This window comes from Sapajus apella, unplaced genomic scaffold, assembly GCF_009761245.1.
Source record: "Sapajus apella isolate SASKATOON/1434 unplaced genomic scaffold, GSC_monkey_1.0 scaffold21, whole genome shotgun sequence".
Lineage (NCBI taxonomy): Eukaryota > Metazoa > Chordata > Mammalia > Primates > Cebidae > Sapajus > Sapajus apella.
In genome coordinates, this window is record NW_022436961.1 from 5,738,845 (window position 1) to 5,754,677 (window position 15,833).

General features: G+C 49.9%; 2 protein-coding genes and 1 long non-coding RNA gene across 4 annotated transcripts in view; 2 read left to right on the top strand and 1 right to left on the bottom strand.

Moving 5' to 3' along the window:
• LSM1 (LSM1 homolog, mRNA degradation associated) overlaps positions 1 to 758 on the top strand; it is a 14,063-nt gene extending 13,305 nt beyond the window's left edge. Inside the window, exon 4 of the mRNA XM_032288235.1 lies at positions 257 to 758. Coding sequence (XP_032144126.1) covers positions 257 to 427 — 171 coding nt within the window. The 3' untranslated portion in view covers positions 428 to 758. The remainder of the gene's footprint in view (positions 1 to 256) is intronic.
• An 8,101-nt stretch (positions 759 to 8,859) lies between these two features.
• STAR (steroidogenic acute regulatory protein) overlaps positions 8,860 to 15,833 on the top strand; it is an 8,431-nt gene continuing 1,457 nt past the window's right edge. The window contains exons 1-6 of one of the 2 annotated variants that reach the window (XM_032288234.1): positions 8,860 to 9,337; positions 11,749 to 11,862; positions 12,171 to 12,298; positions 14,059 to 14,217; positions 14,359 to 14,543; positions 15,222 to 15,315. In XM_032288234.1, the coding sequence (XP_032144125.1) occupies positions 9,274 to 9,337; positions 11,749 to 11,862; positions 12,171 to 12,298; positions 14,059 to 14,217; positions 14,359 to 14,543; positions 15,222 to 15,315 (744 nt within the window). In that variant the 5' untranslated portion in view covers positions 8,860 to 9,273. Of the gene's footprint in view, positions 9,338 to 11,748; positions 12,299 to 14,058; positions 14,218 to 14,358; positions 14,544 to 15,221; positions 15,316 to 15,833 lie in introns of both variants that reach the window. The other variant, XM_032288233.1, reaches the window with a different exon arrangement.
• LOC116558331 lies at positions 10,936 to 11,749 on the bottom strand. Its single transcript, XR_004271958.1, has 2 exons — positions 11,374 to 11,749; positions 10,936 to 11,284 (listed from the first exon to the last, which is right to left on the bottom strand). It is a non-coding gene; the product is annotated as an uncharacterized LOC116558331 (long non-coding RNA).

The following is a 15,833-nucleotide window of genomic DNA, read 5'->3' on the forward strand; positions in this document are numbered from 1 at the left end:
CTGGGTAACGAGCGAAACTCCGTCTCAAAAAAAAAAAAAAAAAAATACTGATCACTATTATTATCGTAAGTATGTATCTTACCGGAGTGTTGTCAGGCACTTATTTGAAAAACTTACCTAGGAGAAGGATATTTCAGTCCTGTCACAGTTATGAAAAGTAATTCGAGCTTGATACAGGAATCCATCTGCCTTTAGATCGGTAATGTTTTCTATTCTTGGTCTTCAGGTGAAGTTTTCAAACCTGTCTCTTTTGTAGAACTTGGAAAAGGAGAGTGACACACCCCTCCAGCAAGTATCCATTGAAGAAATTCTAGAAGAGCAAAGGGTGGAACAGCAGACCAAGTTGGAGGCAGAGAAGCTGAAAGTGCAGGCCCTGAAGGACCGAGGTCTTTCCATTCCTCGAGCAGATACTCTGGATGAGTACTAAGTCTTGCCCAGAGGCTGCTGCTCTTGAAGAGTAGGGGCTGTCACAGAGTGAAAGTGACATCCTGGCCACCTCACACAGTTGATCAGAGACTGTAGAGTTTTGAAAAATCACTTTTATTTTTCATTCTTTTACACATGCAACATGAAGAAATCATGTAGGTGGGTTTTTTTTTTTAAATAACAAAATCATTCTTTCAAGAAACAGTGGCATAGACTCCTTCACATGTCACTGTGGCGCCAGCAACTACTTTATATTGTTCTTTGTATCCCAAATTAGAGTTTACAGGGACATTCTTCATTTACTTGTAAATAAAATATGAATCTCAAAAGTGTCATGTTATTTCCAAGTTTGAGTTGCCTCTAATGAATAGACAAAATTAAGTTTCTGCTCTCAAAGGTATTAGAATCTACATACGTACTGGGATTTCCCCCTTCAGTCACAGTTTCAAGTAGCTGGCTGCTTAGGAAGGAATACTTTTATTCTGATCATCTCAGTGGTCCTCTCCTCTTTTCATGTTTGTATCTGATAAGAAATACAAATTTTCAGGCTTGAGGAGGGAGCTTTCAGCTGAGTTTCCCAGTTAACTGGCTACTGCAGAAGATTCATGTTTGAGAAACATCAACTGTTGCTCTTGCTCCTTGCTCCTGCTTCACCCATGGCTGATCCAAACTAAGTCAGTCCCCATGAGACCCAACGTGTTCTTAAGGTGCTTGGTTCTCCAGGCTTCCTGCTAATGTAATTAGGTTTTCTAGTCCTTTGAATTGAGTCTTGAGTCTCTTATGTTCTTAACAAAAAGGAACATAGATGGAATTTTAGTGACTGAAAGCCCATAGTGATGGCACTTTGTGTGATTGTTGCAGAGTAATGACTGCATAAAAAGCTGAACAGATTTGTACTTCAAGGACGCATGGGTTGGGTGCAGTGGCTTACGCCTATAATCCCAGCACTTTGGGCGGCCGAGGTGGGCAGATCGCCTGAACTCAGTTCAAGGCCAGCCTGGACAACATGGTGAAACCCCATTTCTACTAAAAATGCAAAAGTTAGCCGGGTGTGGTGGTGCTCGCCTATAGTCCCAGCTACTTGGAAGCTGAGGCAAGAGAATCGCTTGAACCCAGGAGGCAGATGTTGCAGTGAGCTGAGATTGCACCACTTCACTCCATCCTGGGCAACAGGGCAAGAATCCATCTCAAAAAAATAACAGAAGGAAGCATGGGTTGTTAGACTGGGCCCAACTAGGCGGAGACATGGTATAAAATTGGCTTATTAGCAGATTAGTTGAATAAGTCATCCTCTGACTCTCATTAATTTTAGGAAAACTATCATTATTCCAGGTAATTCCTTTTATTATCTGTTAAGCAAAGATGTTCTTTTCATAAGGTTTTATATCTAATTTGTATGTGTGTTATTATTTATTTTTTGTTTTTTTAGACAGAGTCTTGCTCTGTCACTCAGGCTGAAGTGCAGAGGCGTGATCTTGGCTCACTGCAACCTGTGCCTCCCTGGTTCCCTGAGTACCTGAGATTATAGACACACACCATCACACCCTGGCTAATTTTTGTATTCTTAGCAGAGATGGGGTTCCACTATATTGGCCAGGCTGGTTCTCAAACTCCTGACCTCAAGTGATGGACCAGCCATGGACTCCCAAAGTTCTGGAATTACAGGCATGAGCCACCATGCTCGGCCTGTATGTGTGTGAATTATTTTATAGTATTAAATAAACAACATTTTATGAGCTCAGGTGGTTTCAAAGCTGCCCAAAATACCTATAAACCATTAGACTTCTGGCCGGGCGCGGTGGCTTACGCCTATAATCCCAGCACTTTGGGAGGCTGAGGCGGGTGGATCACGAGGTCAGGAGTTCAAGACCAGCCTGACCAATGTGGTGAAACCCTGTCTCTACTAAAAATACAAAAATCAGCCGGGTGTGATGGTGCATGCCGTAATCCCAGCTACTCGGGAGGCTGAGGCAAGAGAATTGCTTGAACCTGGGAGGTGAAGGTTGCTGTGAGCCGAGATCACGCCATTGCACTCCAGCTGGGGTAACAAGAGCGAAACTCTGTCTCAAAAAAAAAAAAAAAAAAAAAAAAGAATTTCCAAGATTTCAGTCATTGTGTGTAATGTCTTGCTTTAGACCTTTATCATGCAGCCAGCGGCCAAGACTTGGACCTAAAGTATAAAACTCTCCAGACAACCTGCTGCCTTCTTAGTTCTCTGACTGCCCAGTGCAATGGTTTGCCCTCAGCTTACCTAAGCCAGTCTTTGCAGATGCTGAAGTCTAGTTGCTTTCTTCCCCAACCATTGCTGGACTCTTCTATTATTAGGCTTCAGGATCAGTCACATTTCACACTTCTGTTTGATCTTTAATAGTTTCTTGCAGGCCAGTGGCTCACGCCTGTAATCCCAGCACTTTGGGAGGCCAAGGAGGGTAGATTGCTTGAGGTCAGGAGTTCAAAACCAGCCTGGACAACACGGTGAAACCAAGTTTTTTTTTTTTTTTTTTTTAAATCTTTTTAAGTCCACATTCATTTTCATATCTTTCTTCTCAATTCCTGAAAATCACCTGTGCCCCTGATGGGACTGAATCTGTCAATCTCTATGCTATTCCCAGAAATCTGCATGAATCCTTTTCACTATCTTCAGATCTCTGTCACATTTCCCCTCCCTTGACTGCCTCTTTAAAAAAGCACCCCTGGCCGGGCGCGGTGGCTCACGCCTGTAATCCCAACACTTTGGGAGGCTGAGGCGGGTGGATCACGAGGTCAAGAGATCGAGACCATCCTGGTCAACATGGTGAAACCCCGTCTCTACTAAAACTACAAAAAATTAGCTGGGCATGGTGGTGCGTGCCTGTAATCCCAGCTACTCAGGAGGTTGAGGCAGGAGAATTGCCTGAACCCAGGAGGCGGAGGTTGCGGTGAGCCGAGATCGCGCCATTGCACTCCAGCCTGGGTAACAAGAGTGAAACTCCGTCTCAAAAAAATAAAATAAAAATAAATAAATAAAATAAAATAAAATAGCACCCCTGGCCGGGTGTGGTGACTCACTCCTGTAATCCTAACCCAAACTGCTGGGATTACAGGCATGAACCACTGTGCTGGGCAAGAGATTGCTCTGCTTGTTTGTTTTGATGGTCTCTCTCTCTCTCTCTCTCTCTCCCCCCTCTGTGTGCTGGGCAAGAGATTGCTTTGTTTGTTTTGATGTTCTCTCTCTCTCTCTCTCTCTCTCTCTCTCTCTCTCGCCAAGCAATTCTGCCTCACCCTCCTGAGTAGCTGGCATTACAGGCGCCTGCCACCACACCCGGCTAATTTTTATATTTTTAGTAAAGATGAGGTTTCACCATGCTGGTCAGGCTGGTCTTGAACTCCTGACCTCAGGTGATCCACCCATCTTGGCCTCCCAAAGTGCTGGGATTACAGGCGTGATCCACTGTGCCTGGCCAAAATATTGAATTTTAATTAAAGAGTAGGGTGAAGAGGGGCACAGAGGACAGCCTCGAGGGGAGACTGCACTGCGAGCATCCCTGGAGTGAAGAAGGTATGCACCAGACAGATGGCAGCACGTGCCATAGGGGAAGCTGCACGCTGCTGGAAAGAATCCAGGTGAGTACTGGGATGGTCAAATTGGAATTGTGCTAAGAATTCTGGACTTTATCTTGTGAGCTATTGATGTATTTGTTACCTCATTTAAACCATATAACTAACCTGAGAGGATTAAGAAAAAGACAGAAAAATCATGTGTGGTGGTTCACACCTGTAATCTCAACACTTCGGGAGGTTGAGGTGGGAGGTCACAGAGACCAGCTTGGGCAACACAACAAGACCCCATCTCTACGAAAAATAAAAAGCATATCCCTATTTTTTTTTTTGAGATGAAGTCTCATTTGTTTCCCAGACTAGAATGCAGTGGTGCAATCCTGTCTCACTGCAATCTCCGCCTCCTGGGTTCAAGTGATTCTTGTGCCTCAGACTCTCAAGTAGCTGGGATTATAGGTGTGCTCTATCATGCCCGGCAAATTTTTTTTTTTTTTTTTTTGAGACGGAGTCTTGCAGTGTCGCCCAGGCTGTAGTGCAGTGGCATGATCTTGGCTCACAGCAATCTCTACCTCCTGGGTTCAAGCAATTCTCCTGCCTCCTCCCAAGTAGCTAGGACTATGGCGCACACCACCACACCCAGCTAATTTTTTTGGATGTTTAGTAGAGATGGGGTTTCACCATGTTGGCCAGGATGGTCTCGATCTCCTGACCTCGTGATCTGCCCGCCTTGGCCTCACAAAGTGCTAGGATTATAGGCATGAGCCACCACGCCTGGCCTAATTTTTGTATTTTTAGTTGAGGTGAGGTATCGCCATGTTGGCCAGGCTGGTATTAAACTCCTGACTTCAAGTGATCTGCCTGCCTCAGCCTCCCAAAGTGCTGGGAAAACGGGCATGAGCCACCATGCTCTGCGTACATCCCGATTTTACAGGTAAGGAAGTTCAGATTAAAGAAACAGCACTTTGGGATGCCGAAGTGGTGGACACATCACTTGAGGCCAGGAGTTTGAGACAAGCCTGGCCAACATGGCAAAACCCCATCTCTACTAAACATACAAAAAATTAGCCAGGTTGGTGCATGTCAGTAATCCCAGCTACTCAGGAGGCTGAGCCAGGAGAATCACTTAAACCCAGGAGTGGAGGTGGCAGTGAAACAAGATTGCTCTACTGCACTCCAGCCTGGGTGACGACGCGAGACTGTCTCAAAAAAAAAAAAAAAAAAAAGAAAAGAAAAGAAAGAAGTGGGCTGCTAAGGTGGGAGCATGACTAGGGGCTCGTTTGAACACAAACCCCATGCATCCCCAACTCTGCCTGACACTCTCAGGTCACTAAAGCCATAGGTAGGAGCTGCTTGCACCTTCTCTGAGCTGGAGCCCAGATAAGCTCATCCCTCTCCCCGACCTCAGCCTCTGCCTCCTGGGAACCTGAAGAGGAATCCTCCCATTCCCACCCTACACACTCTGACCTCTTCCTCTTTCCAGTCTTCAAGGACGGGCGCGGTGGCCCATGCCTGTAATCCTAGCACGTTGGGAGGCCGGGGTGGGTGGATCGCCTGAGGTCAGGAGTTCAAGACCAGCCTGGCCATCATGGAGAAACCCTATCTTTAAAAAAAAAAAAAAAAAAACACAAGATAAGTCCAGTCTTCAGCTCTCACCACACCCCACCAACATCCACAATCCCCATAGCCACGCCACGTGGAACGGCCCAAGCTCCCCCGACAGCCAGCTCAGCCCTCAGAGCCTCCTCCAAGCTGCTGGCCAACTGCTCTACCTTGGAAACCCTTGTCCCATCACCTCTCTATTTTCAATCCCTTCCATAAACCTAGCTGACTCCCAATTGTACATTCCAGAAGCCATCCATTAACACTCCTCCTTCCCTCCCCCCTAGAATTAGAGGTTCCATCATCTCTACTTCCAAAACACCTCATCTGCCCTATGACTGTCCATGCTGGGTCATATGGTTGAATAGTCATATCATCCTAGCTTTACCGCTATTTGGGGACATTCTGGAAAGGGCTGTTGAATAAATGGAAGAAGGAAGGAAGGAAAGAAGGAAGAAACAAAGGAGGGAGGGAGGGAAGAGGGCAGGGAGGGAAGAAGGTAGGAAAGGAAGTAAGGGAGGGAGGGAGGGAAGGAAGGGAGGGAGGAAAGGAAGGGAGAGAGGGAGTGAGGAAGGAAGGAAGGAAAGAGGGGGGAAGGGAGGGATTGGAATCCCCTTTGTCTGCTCCAAAGCCCTGGCTCTCTCCCCTGGACTGGGGCCTTCTCCAGCATGACACACCCACACCACCTGAGCTGGGCCCCAGGCTATCCTCCCCCCTGGTCTGCTGTGGCCATCTGGCCTCCTTTCTTGGAAGCCCTGCCCTCATCAAAAAGCAGAGCCAGATACAGATGGTCCAGAACCAGAGGAAATTCCCAGACTGCTCTTGCCACCTTACTGCTCAGAGGGATGGCAAGAGTTAACAAGTCATTCTGCCTGGAAAGAATGAGGAAGAGAGCCTTGGCCCTTGCGGAGGTCACTCAGCACCACCTCCCAATCTCCCTCCAGAGTCAGTCGCAGCCTCTGACATCAGCCATGGCCATAGGCTTGATCCTCCCACCTCCTCCCCTCTCAGAAAAGCCATAATTCTCCACAGAAAGGCAGCAGCAGGGCCTTGATGATCATCTGCATGGCATGTCCCATAATAACCGCCTCCCAACTCCCCCCCCCCCCCCCCCCCCCCCCCCGACCTTGCTGAGGCAGGCCTGCAGGCACACATATGCGGGAGGGGCACATGCCCCAGCAGATCAGAGACGAGGCAGGGGAGCTGGTACCTGGCCTGCCCAGCCCATCCACTGCACCTCCTCTCTGAAAGGGCCTAGGCACAGGCTGGCCGAGGGGGAGAGGCCCTTCTGTCCTCCTGTGGACTCTCTGAGGGCTGGAAACAATGCCTTCAGGCAGGTTTCTAAGGATGTACCTGCTCGCCTAGCTGCTTTCCCAGTTGGTCACTTAATAGAGGAGGAACACACCAGGCGCAGTGGCTCGCTTTGGGAGACAGAGGCAGGAGGATGGCTTGACCCCAGGAGTTCAAGACCAGCCTGGGCAACATAGCAAGACCCCATCTCTATTTAAAAAAAAAAAAATTTAATAGAGAAGAAGCAAAAATCCCCTGTGTCTCTGATGGAGCTGAGTGCTGAGGGTGAGGGCAGCATTTAAGGGGGAAGGTGGACCCAGCACCTGCCTTGGGGAGATAATTCCACAGAAGAGATAAGCAAACACACACAAACCAGTCAACAAATCAGGACCAGAGCTAAGCCCCTCAAGTGATACTGACCGTAAGGGTGTGGTGGGAGGAACCAGTCATTCCAGAAGATGGGGGTGGTCTAGGAAGGCTTCCGGGAGGAGAAGGACTTGAGGAAGGGGCCGGGTGCCTCTGGGCAGCCTCTGCTCACAGGATTCCCCTGACTGCCTCACCAAGGTGGAAATCAGGGGTTGGGGGAATGACTCCCCAGTTGTTTGGGCTCCAGGACCCCGCCCACTGCCTCACCAGGGTGGAAATCGGGTCGGGAGGACAACTCCCCTGTTCTGTATGGGCTCCAGGTGCCAGGCCTGGTTCTGAGCAGATCCTGTCCCTTTCACCCTGTCTGGAGTGGGGAAGACAGTGAGAGTGTGTGGGGCCCCGGTACTGCTCCCCATTTTTAGGGCTCCCCTCTGCCTCCTTGAGGTGGTAGGAGGACACAGAACCCCCTCACACAGGGAGCAGGGCCCTGGCTAGGGGCAGTTCCAGTGCAAGTCTTTCCACTCCCAATATTCTTGACCAGTGAATCAATCTGGCTTAAAAGTAGCCTCAAGGTCACCATAAAGGGAAGATATTCCGTCAGAGCCCAGCACGTGCTGTGCCTGGGTGAGGGTGAGTGGGAAATGCAGAGACCTCCCAGGGCCTTGCTCAGCCTGACAGGGCCTCCGAAGTGCAAAGACTAGGGTGAACACCCCGATGCCCTGTCTTTCCAAGCTTCTGCACATACCAAGACCCTCAGCCCAGCTCATCCAGCCAAAGCTACTGGGGGAAAAGTGTGAGAAAGGGTGCGGGCATGGCCCAGGCCCAGGTCTTCTCGCTGCTGTAAGCTGATAAGGCTGCACCCCCAACTCAGCCATGAGAGGTGATTCTTGCTCCAGCACAGACCCGAGAGGAACTCTCACTCAGGACAGGGCTTTGGGAAAGGTTGTTTCTATAAATGGATGAGTAAATAAATGGTCAGCTGAACATACCAAGTGTCCTGGGGACTGCAGGAGGAACTGTGCAGATGGCCTGAAGCCCAGAGGCTTGGGTTGTTGTTCTGGCCCTGCCCCTGGCCAGCTGTTTGACCTCGAACAAGTCAATTCCACTCTCTGGACTTCAGGGTCCTCACCCAGAACAGCAGCCGGATGGTCTCTACTGCCTGTTAAACACCCTGGCTTGCTCGCCTGAGATGGTTCTCAAAGTGTAGTGTGGACACACAACACATGCATTGCAACCACTGGAAAGTTATGTATGTATGTATGTATGTATATATGTATGTATGTATGTATGTATGTATGTACGAAGACGGAGTCTCACTCTGTTGCCCAGGCTGGAATGCAGTGGTGTGATCTTGGCTCACTGCAACCTCTGCCTCCTGGGTTCAAGTGATTCTTGTGCCTCAGCCTCCCTAGTAGCTGGGACTACAGGTGTGCACCACCACACCTGGCTAATTTTTTATATTTTTAGTAGAGACAGGGTTTCCCATGTTGGCCAGGCTGGTCTTCAACTCCTGACCTCAAGTGATCTGCCCACCTCGGCCAAAGGGCTGGGATTACTGGTGTAAGCCACTGTGCCTGGCCAAGGGAAGTTTTTTTCTTCTCTTTTAATGCAGGTTTCTGAGCCTCAATTCCAGATCAGCTGAGCATGGAGTTTCTGAGGACAAGGGCTAGAAATCTGCACTTGGCTTCATCTAAATTGCCCCCATCCCAGCAGCCGCTGCTTCTCTCCCCTCCGTCTCTCCAGCCTGACCCTGGCCTCCCCACTCCCCGCTACACCCTCCCCCTGCGCTCCCCACAAATGGCCAAAGCAACAGTGTGAGGCAATCATTCTATCCTTGACCCCTTCCTTTGCACAGTGAGTGATGGCGTTTTTATCTCCTGATGATGATGCACAGCCTTCAGCGGGGGGTATTTAAGACGCAGAACACCAGGTCCAGGCTGCAGCTGCGGCACTCAGAGGTGAAGCTTGAGGGGCTCCAGAAGGACGAAGAACCACTCTTGAGAGAAGCAGCAGCAGCAGCAGCGGCCCCACCACTGCCACATCTTCCAGGAAACAATGCTGCTAGCGACATTCAAGCTATGTGCCGGGAGCTCCTACAGACACATGCGCAACATGAAGGGTGAGCGCTGCGGGAAGGAGGCGATGAGGGGTTGGCCAAGAGCTCTCGGATGAGGCTCAGGCCACCCGATTCTGATCCTAGTTGTACCTCTTACTAGGTGAACCTGGGCAAGTTTCTTCTCATCTGAATCTCAGTTTTCCCCTCCGAAGAAGTGGGCTGGTTACTAAGATGTATCCCATCCAGGTTCTATAATTTCTGGTCTCCCCTCTAGAACTCCAGTCTTTTTTTCTCCTTTTCTTTCTTCTTTTTATCTTCCCTCCCTCCGTCCCTTTCTTCCTTCCCTTTTTCTTCCTTTGTTCTTTTTTTCTTCTACCTTTTCTTTGTTTGAATCAAGGTCTCTGTCACAGAGGCTGGAGTACAGTGGAATAATAATAGCTCACTGCAGCCTCAAACTCCTGGGCTCAAGCCATCCTCCCATCTCAGCCTCTTGAGTAGCTGGAACTACAGGCATGCACCATCACATCCAGCTAATTTTTTTTTTTTTTTTTTTTGGTAGCCACAAAGTCTTACTATATTGCTCAGGCTGGTCTTGAACTCCTGGGCTCACGGGATTCTCTCACCTTGGCCCCCCAAAGTGCTGGGATTACAGCTGTGAGCCACCAGGCCTGGCCTATTTTATTTATTTGAGACGGAGTCTCGCTCTATTGCCCAGCCTTGATCACAGTAGCAAGATCTCGGCTCACTGCAACTTTCACCCCCTGGGTTCAAGCGATCTCCTGCCTCAGCCTCCTGAGGAGCTGGGATTACAGGTGCACACCACCATGCCTGGATAATTTTTGTATTTTTAGTAGAGACAGGGTTTTACCATGTTGACCAGGCTGGCCTTGAACTCCTGACCTCAGGTGATCCGCCCAATTCTCCCTCCCAAAGTGCTGGGATTATAGGTGTGGGCCACAGTGCTCGGACTATTTTATTTTTGAGGCAGTATCTGCTCTGTCACCCAGGCTAGAGTGCAGTGGTGCTATCTTGGCTCACTACAGCCTCCTGGGTTCAAATAATTCTCCTGCCTCAGCCTCCTGAGTAGCTGGGACCACAGGCATGCACCACCATGCCCAGCCATCTTTTTGAAGTATTTCTGACTTTGCCTTCTTTTACTGCTGGACAAGGCTTGTAGCAGGGATACTAGGAAAGTCTTGCCCACAGTGGCAGGGTAATTACTAGACTTGACTCCCACAGGCAAGAAAAGATGGAGAAGAGACAGGGGAGTAAGACAGGAGGGCAAGGTAAAGAGAAGACAGCCGGGCGCGGTGGCTCACGCCTGCAATCCCAGCACTTTGGGAGGCCACGGCAGGCGGACCACGAGGTCAAGAGGTTGAGACCATCCTGGCAACATGGTGAAACCACATCTATACTAAAAATACAAAAATTAGCTGGGCGTGGTGGTGTGTGCTTGAGGTCCTAGCTATTTGGGAGGCTGAGGCAGGAGAACTGCTTGAACCTAGGAGGTAGAGGTTGCAGTGAGCCGAGATCAAGTCACTGCATTCCAGCTGCGTAACAGAGCAAGACTCCACCTGAAAAAAAAAAAAAAAGAGAGAGACAGAGAAGACGGTGGGGCTGGGAAGACTGGTTGCCACTCAATAGCCAGGAAGAGGCAGGAACCAGCTACAAGAGGCCACTTTTGTAGAGCTGATTAGTACCCAAGGTCATTTGAATCAATCTCCTGCTGCCACTGAAGGCTACACAAGTCAATCTAGACACAATCTTTCCAATTACAGTGGATTGAATTAGCTACTGTTAGAGCAGGAAGCCATGCTTAGATCTGCAGCCAGCAGTAAGGTTGTCCTCACTAGATGGATAGGACTTGCCTGGCTCAGAATCCAGGGGCACACAGAGCATATTATGCATGCAAGCACACAGTCACATGCAAGCACACAGTCTCATGCAAGCACAGATTCATGCAAGCACACAGACTCATACAAGCACACAGACTCATGCAAGCACACAGACCTCATGGAAACACATAGACCTCATGGAAACATAGACCTTATGTAAACAGACGTCATGCAAGCACACTGACCTCATGTAAGCAGACAGACTTCATGCAAGCACAGATGCATGCAAGCACACAGACCTCAGGGGTTGTATTCTCCTTCTGAAGTAGGATTTTTCTGGTTGTTTAAACACAGCTTCTTCCCCTTTAGGGACAGGAAATCCAGCAGGCTCTGGTACAGCCCGTCTCCAGGCAGGGCCAGGCCTGACCACCCTAGATGGAAGTTAGATTTCTGGACCCTGGAGTACTGCGGCGGGAGTTGGGGGCCTGGGTCTAGTTCAGGTCCCTGCTATAATCCTGTGTGCTCCTGAGCAAGTCACTCTCCAAGCCAACTTCCTCACTTGTGACAAGATGAGGAGGTGAATGGTCCATCTCTAAGAGGCTTTCCAGCTCCTAGAAAAGGGTTCTTCCCTCCCTGCAGGGCTGAGGCAACAGGCTGTGATGGCCATCGGCCAGGAGCTGAACCGGAGGGCCCTGGGGGGCCCCACCCCTAGTGCATGGATTAACCAGGTTCGGCGGCGGAGCTCTCTGCTTGGTAAGTGCTGAGGCTTCTGGGGTCCCAGTGCTGGCAGGAAGCTCCTGGGAGGGTGATGTGGTTCATGGCTTTGGCTCCCCTCCTGCCCTTTTTTCATTTTAACAGAACATTCCCAGCTAGAGTTCCTCAAGGTCAGATCCCCCTCCGGTCACCTGTGGTGGCTGTGTCTAACTCGACCAGCAGGCTGGCCCCTATGGCTTTAGTCCTGGCTCTTCAGAGGAAAGAACAGACCCAGAGTTCCAGGGATGAGAGCTGGTGGAGGCTGGGAGATGAAGGAAGCTCTGTCTGTCTTCGGCTGTGTACCCCAGGTTCTCGGCTGGAAGAGACTCTCTACAGTGACCAGGAGCTGGCTTATCTCCAACAGGGGGAGGAGGCTATGCAGAAAGCCTTGGGCATCCTAAGCAACCAGGAGGGCTGGAAGAAGGAGAGCCAGCAGGTAAGCGTGGGGGAGAAGCCTGTGGTTCCTCCTTGCTCCACTGCCATCCTCAAGGCCAGCTGGGGCTACTGTTCTTCCCAGGATTCCTGTCTCACAGCAGTCACTGGGCAGCCAGTGGTTTTAACTTGAGAACTCTCCCAAGAATATATTCAGATTAACGCTCTTCCCCCATAGAAGGCACCCTGGAGAGTCCTGTTGGAGAAACACTATTCCTGTGTCCTTAGCTACAGGATAGGACTGCATTGTGGACCCACTTGGCAGGGACCATGCAAGGGGGACTCCTAAGTGCACACGAGTCCTCATCACCCTGGGTCAGGTCTCCTAACGATACCAAAGTGCCCTGTCTTGTGCTGTCAGCCCACCTGTGGCGGGGTTTGCTGGGGTGACATGGGCTTACCCTGAAACAGGCTTGGACTAAACACAGAGTGGCCCATGGACTTGAGGTTCTCTGCGCTTGAGCACTGCCCCATCACTGGGGACAGTAACCAGGTTCACAGTAAATGCTGGTGGCTCTGTTATGGAGACTATGGTGGCTTTACCTTCATCAAAAGCTGACATGCTGCCCACTATCCAAGTTCAGGTAGAACCCCTCCTTCCCTAAGTTCTCAGAGTAATGGAGTTACCAGACTACTCGTTTAGGAGTCAAGGAACCCGGGACTTAGGCCAGCACTGCTCTTAGCTAAGGGTTCCTGGGCCAATCACTGGCATTCTCTGGCCCCACGTTCTTCTGGTGTGGAATGAGGCATTGAGCTAAAACAAATTTTTAAGAACTCATCAATATTCCATGTATCTAGTTAAGCTGATGTAAACTACTTTTCCCACTCCCAGGTTTCTCTCTTGGGATCTTTGAGCTTCTGAAGTCAAGTAAGGGTCTTTTCAGTGGGACCTACCCATAGCACCATCATTCGCCACCAAAAGAAAGGGTCCAGGGGGGCTGGGCGCAGTGGCTTATGCCAGGAGACTGAGACAGGAGGACTGCTTGAACCTAGGAGTTTGAGGCCGGCCTGAGCAAAACAGGGAGATCTCTATAAAAAAAATAATAATAATAATAAAAATGCATGCCTGTAGTTCCAACTACTTGGGAGACTCAACTAGAAGGATTACTTGAGCCCAGGAGGTTGAGGTTATGTCACTGCACGTGACTGTCATGCACTCCAGCCTGGACAACAACAGAGAGAGACTCTGTCTCAAAAAAACAAGAAAAAAATGTAAAAAAGGGCCCAGTGACAGCAGGTAAACCTCCTCCAGTCGTCAGCAGACGCACAAGGCCACGGCAACAATGATTACCGACTCTATCTTAGGACAGTTCCAGGCTTCCTCGTGCTCAGCTTAAAGTTCCTTTGCTGTTCTCCTTCCCACCTTGCCTGGTTATCATCTATGAGACCTAGGCTAAAAAAAATAAAATATATATATATATATTTGTTGTTGTTTGTTTTTGAGACGGAGTCTAAGTCACCCAGGCTGGAGTGCAGTGGTGCGATCTTGGCTCACTGCAACCTCTGCCACCCAGTTCAAGCGATTCATCTGCCTCAGCCTCCTGAGTAGCTGGGTTTACAGGTACCCACCACCGTGCCTGGCTAATTTTTGTAGTTTTAGTAGAGACGAGGTTTCACCATCTTGGCCAGGCTCATCTTGAACTCTTGACCTCGTGATCCACCCACTTTGGTTCTCCCAAAATGCTGGGATTACAGGCGTGAGCCACTGCATCCAAAAAGAATATTTTTGTCTAACCTTCTTCTGGGGGCTCCTTTCTTTGACAGGACAATGGGGACAAAGTGATGAGTAAAGTGGTCCCAGATGTGGGCAAGGTGTTCCGGCTGGAGGTCGTGGTAGACCAGCCCATGGAGAGGCTCTATGAAGAGCTCGTGGAGCGCATGGAGGCAATGGGGGAGTGGAACCCCAGTGTCAAGGAGATTAAGGTAAGCAAAGTCCAAGTGTGGGTGGCAGGGGCCCAGGAGAGCCCAGTGGAAACAGTGGATCAAAGAGGGGACCCCTATCTGTGGGGGGTGATTAGCTCAACACGGGCTGAGTTGTGATTCTGGTTCCCCATGGCCTGGTAGGTCCTGCAGAAGATTGGAAAAGATACAGTCATTACCCATGAGCTGGCTGCAGAGGCAGCAGGAAACCTGGTGGGGCCCCGTGACTTTGTGAGCGTGCGCTGTGCCAAGCGCCGAGGCTCTACCTGTGTGCTGGCTGGCATGGCCACAGACTTCGGGAACATGCCTGAGCAGAAGGGTGTCATCAGGTAATACGGGTGGCAGGCTCCCAACCCCCCTCTTCCAACACAGGCCTGCAGGTGTGTACCCAAACATGTGGACTGCATCCCCAGCTCCAAGAAATCAACCCTTGATCCCCAACCAGGGCTTCCTTGTGCAAAAAGATACTTATTTACCAAAGTAGGGGACAAGGACAAGATAGGCCCTACCTGGCCAGCCAGGCAGCTCCCAGAAAGTTTAAGAACCTTCAACTTGCCCTGACCCTCTCAGAAAGTTTAGGAACCTTTATTATTTTCTGCAGCATGGGGCAGGGCTGAGATTCGGCTAGTATGCTCAGGTACAGCTGTAATATTGACTAAAATATTGAAATAAACCATACCACTTAGAACACCACAACCTCCCAAATTTCACAAGGCCCTAGCCCAGCCACCAGCCTGAATCCTTTCCCTGACCTCCCTGTAATCCAGCAACTAAAGGGCACGAGCGGCCTCAGGGGCCGCTCCAGCTACAAGCAGGCTTTATTCTGATGAGGTGGTAACCGTGCCAACTGCCAAATAATTACCCTTGGCAAAGGGCACTTCCCTGATGAGACTTAGAAAAGACAAGTTACTCTAGAAATGTGTATCTACGGTACTGGCGTAACCAGCCAGTGCAAGAGAGAACTCAACTCGCAACTGTCCTCCTGACTTGACTTCTCCATTTGCCAGGGCGGAACACGGTCCCACTTGTATGGTGCTTCACCCGCTGGCCGGAAGTCCCTCCAAGACCAAACTCACGTGGCTGCTCAGCATCGACCTCAAGGTGAAGGGCATGGGAGATGGCTCCAGGGGGCAGGCGGTAGTGAGAAAAACAGGCTCTTCCCCTCCCCCATGCAGCACAAAGAATCCTCTTCCATTCTGATAGAATCATAGGCTGTAAGAAAAGGAAGGGCTGTGAGTGATGGCCTAATTGCTACTCTACCATCTCCAAAGCCTGTGATGGCTCCCTCTTTTATTTTTTTTTTTTTGAGATGGAGTCTTGCTCTGTTGTCCAGGCTGGAGTGCAGTGGCACAGACTCGGCTTGCTACAACCTCCACTTCCCAGGTTCAAGCGATTCTCCTGCCTCAGCCTCCTGAGTAAGCTGGGGCTACAGGCACCTCCTGAGTAGCTGGGACTACAGGCACACCTCACCATCCTGGCTAAATTTTGTATTTTTAGTAGAGATGGGGTTTCACTATGTTGGCCTGGGTGGTCTCAAACTCCTGACCTTGTGATCTGCCTGCCTCAGCCTCCCAAAGTGCTGGGATTACAGGTCTTTTTTTTTTTTTTTTTTTTTTTTG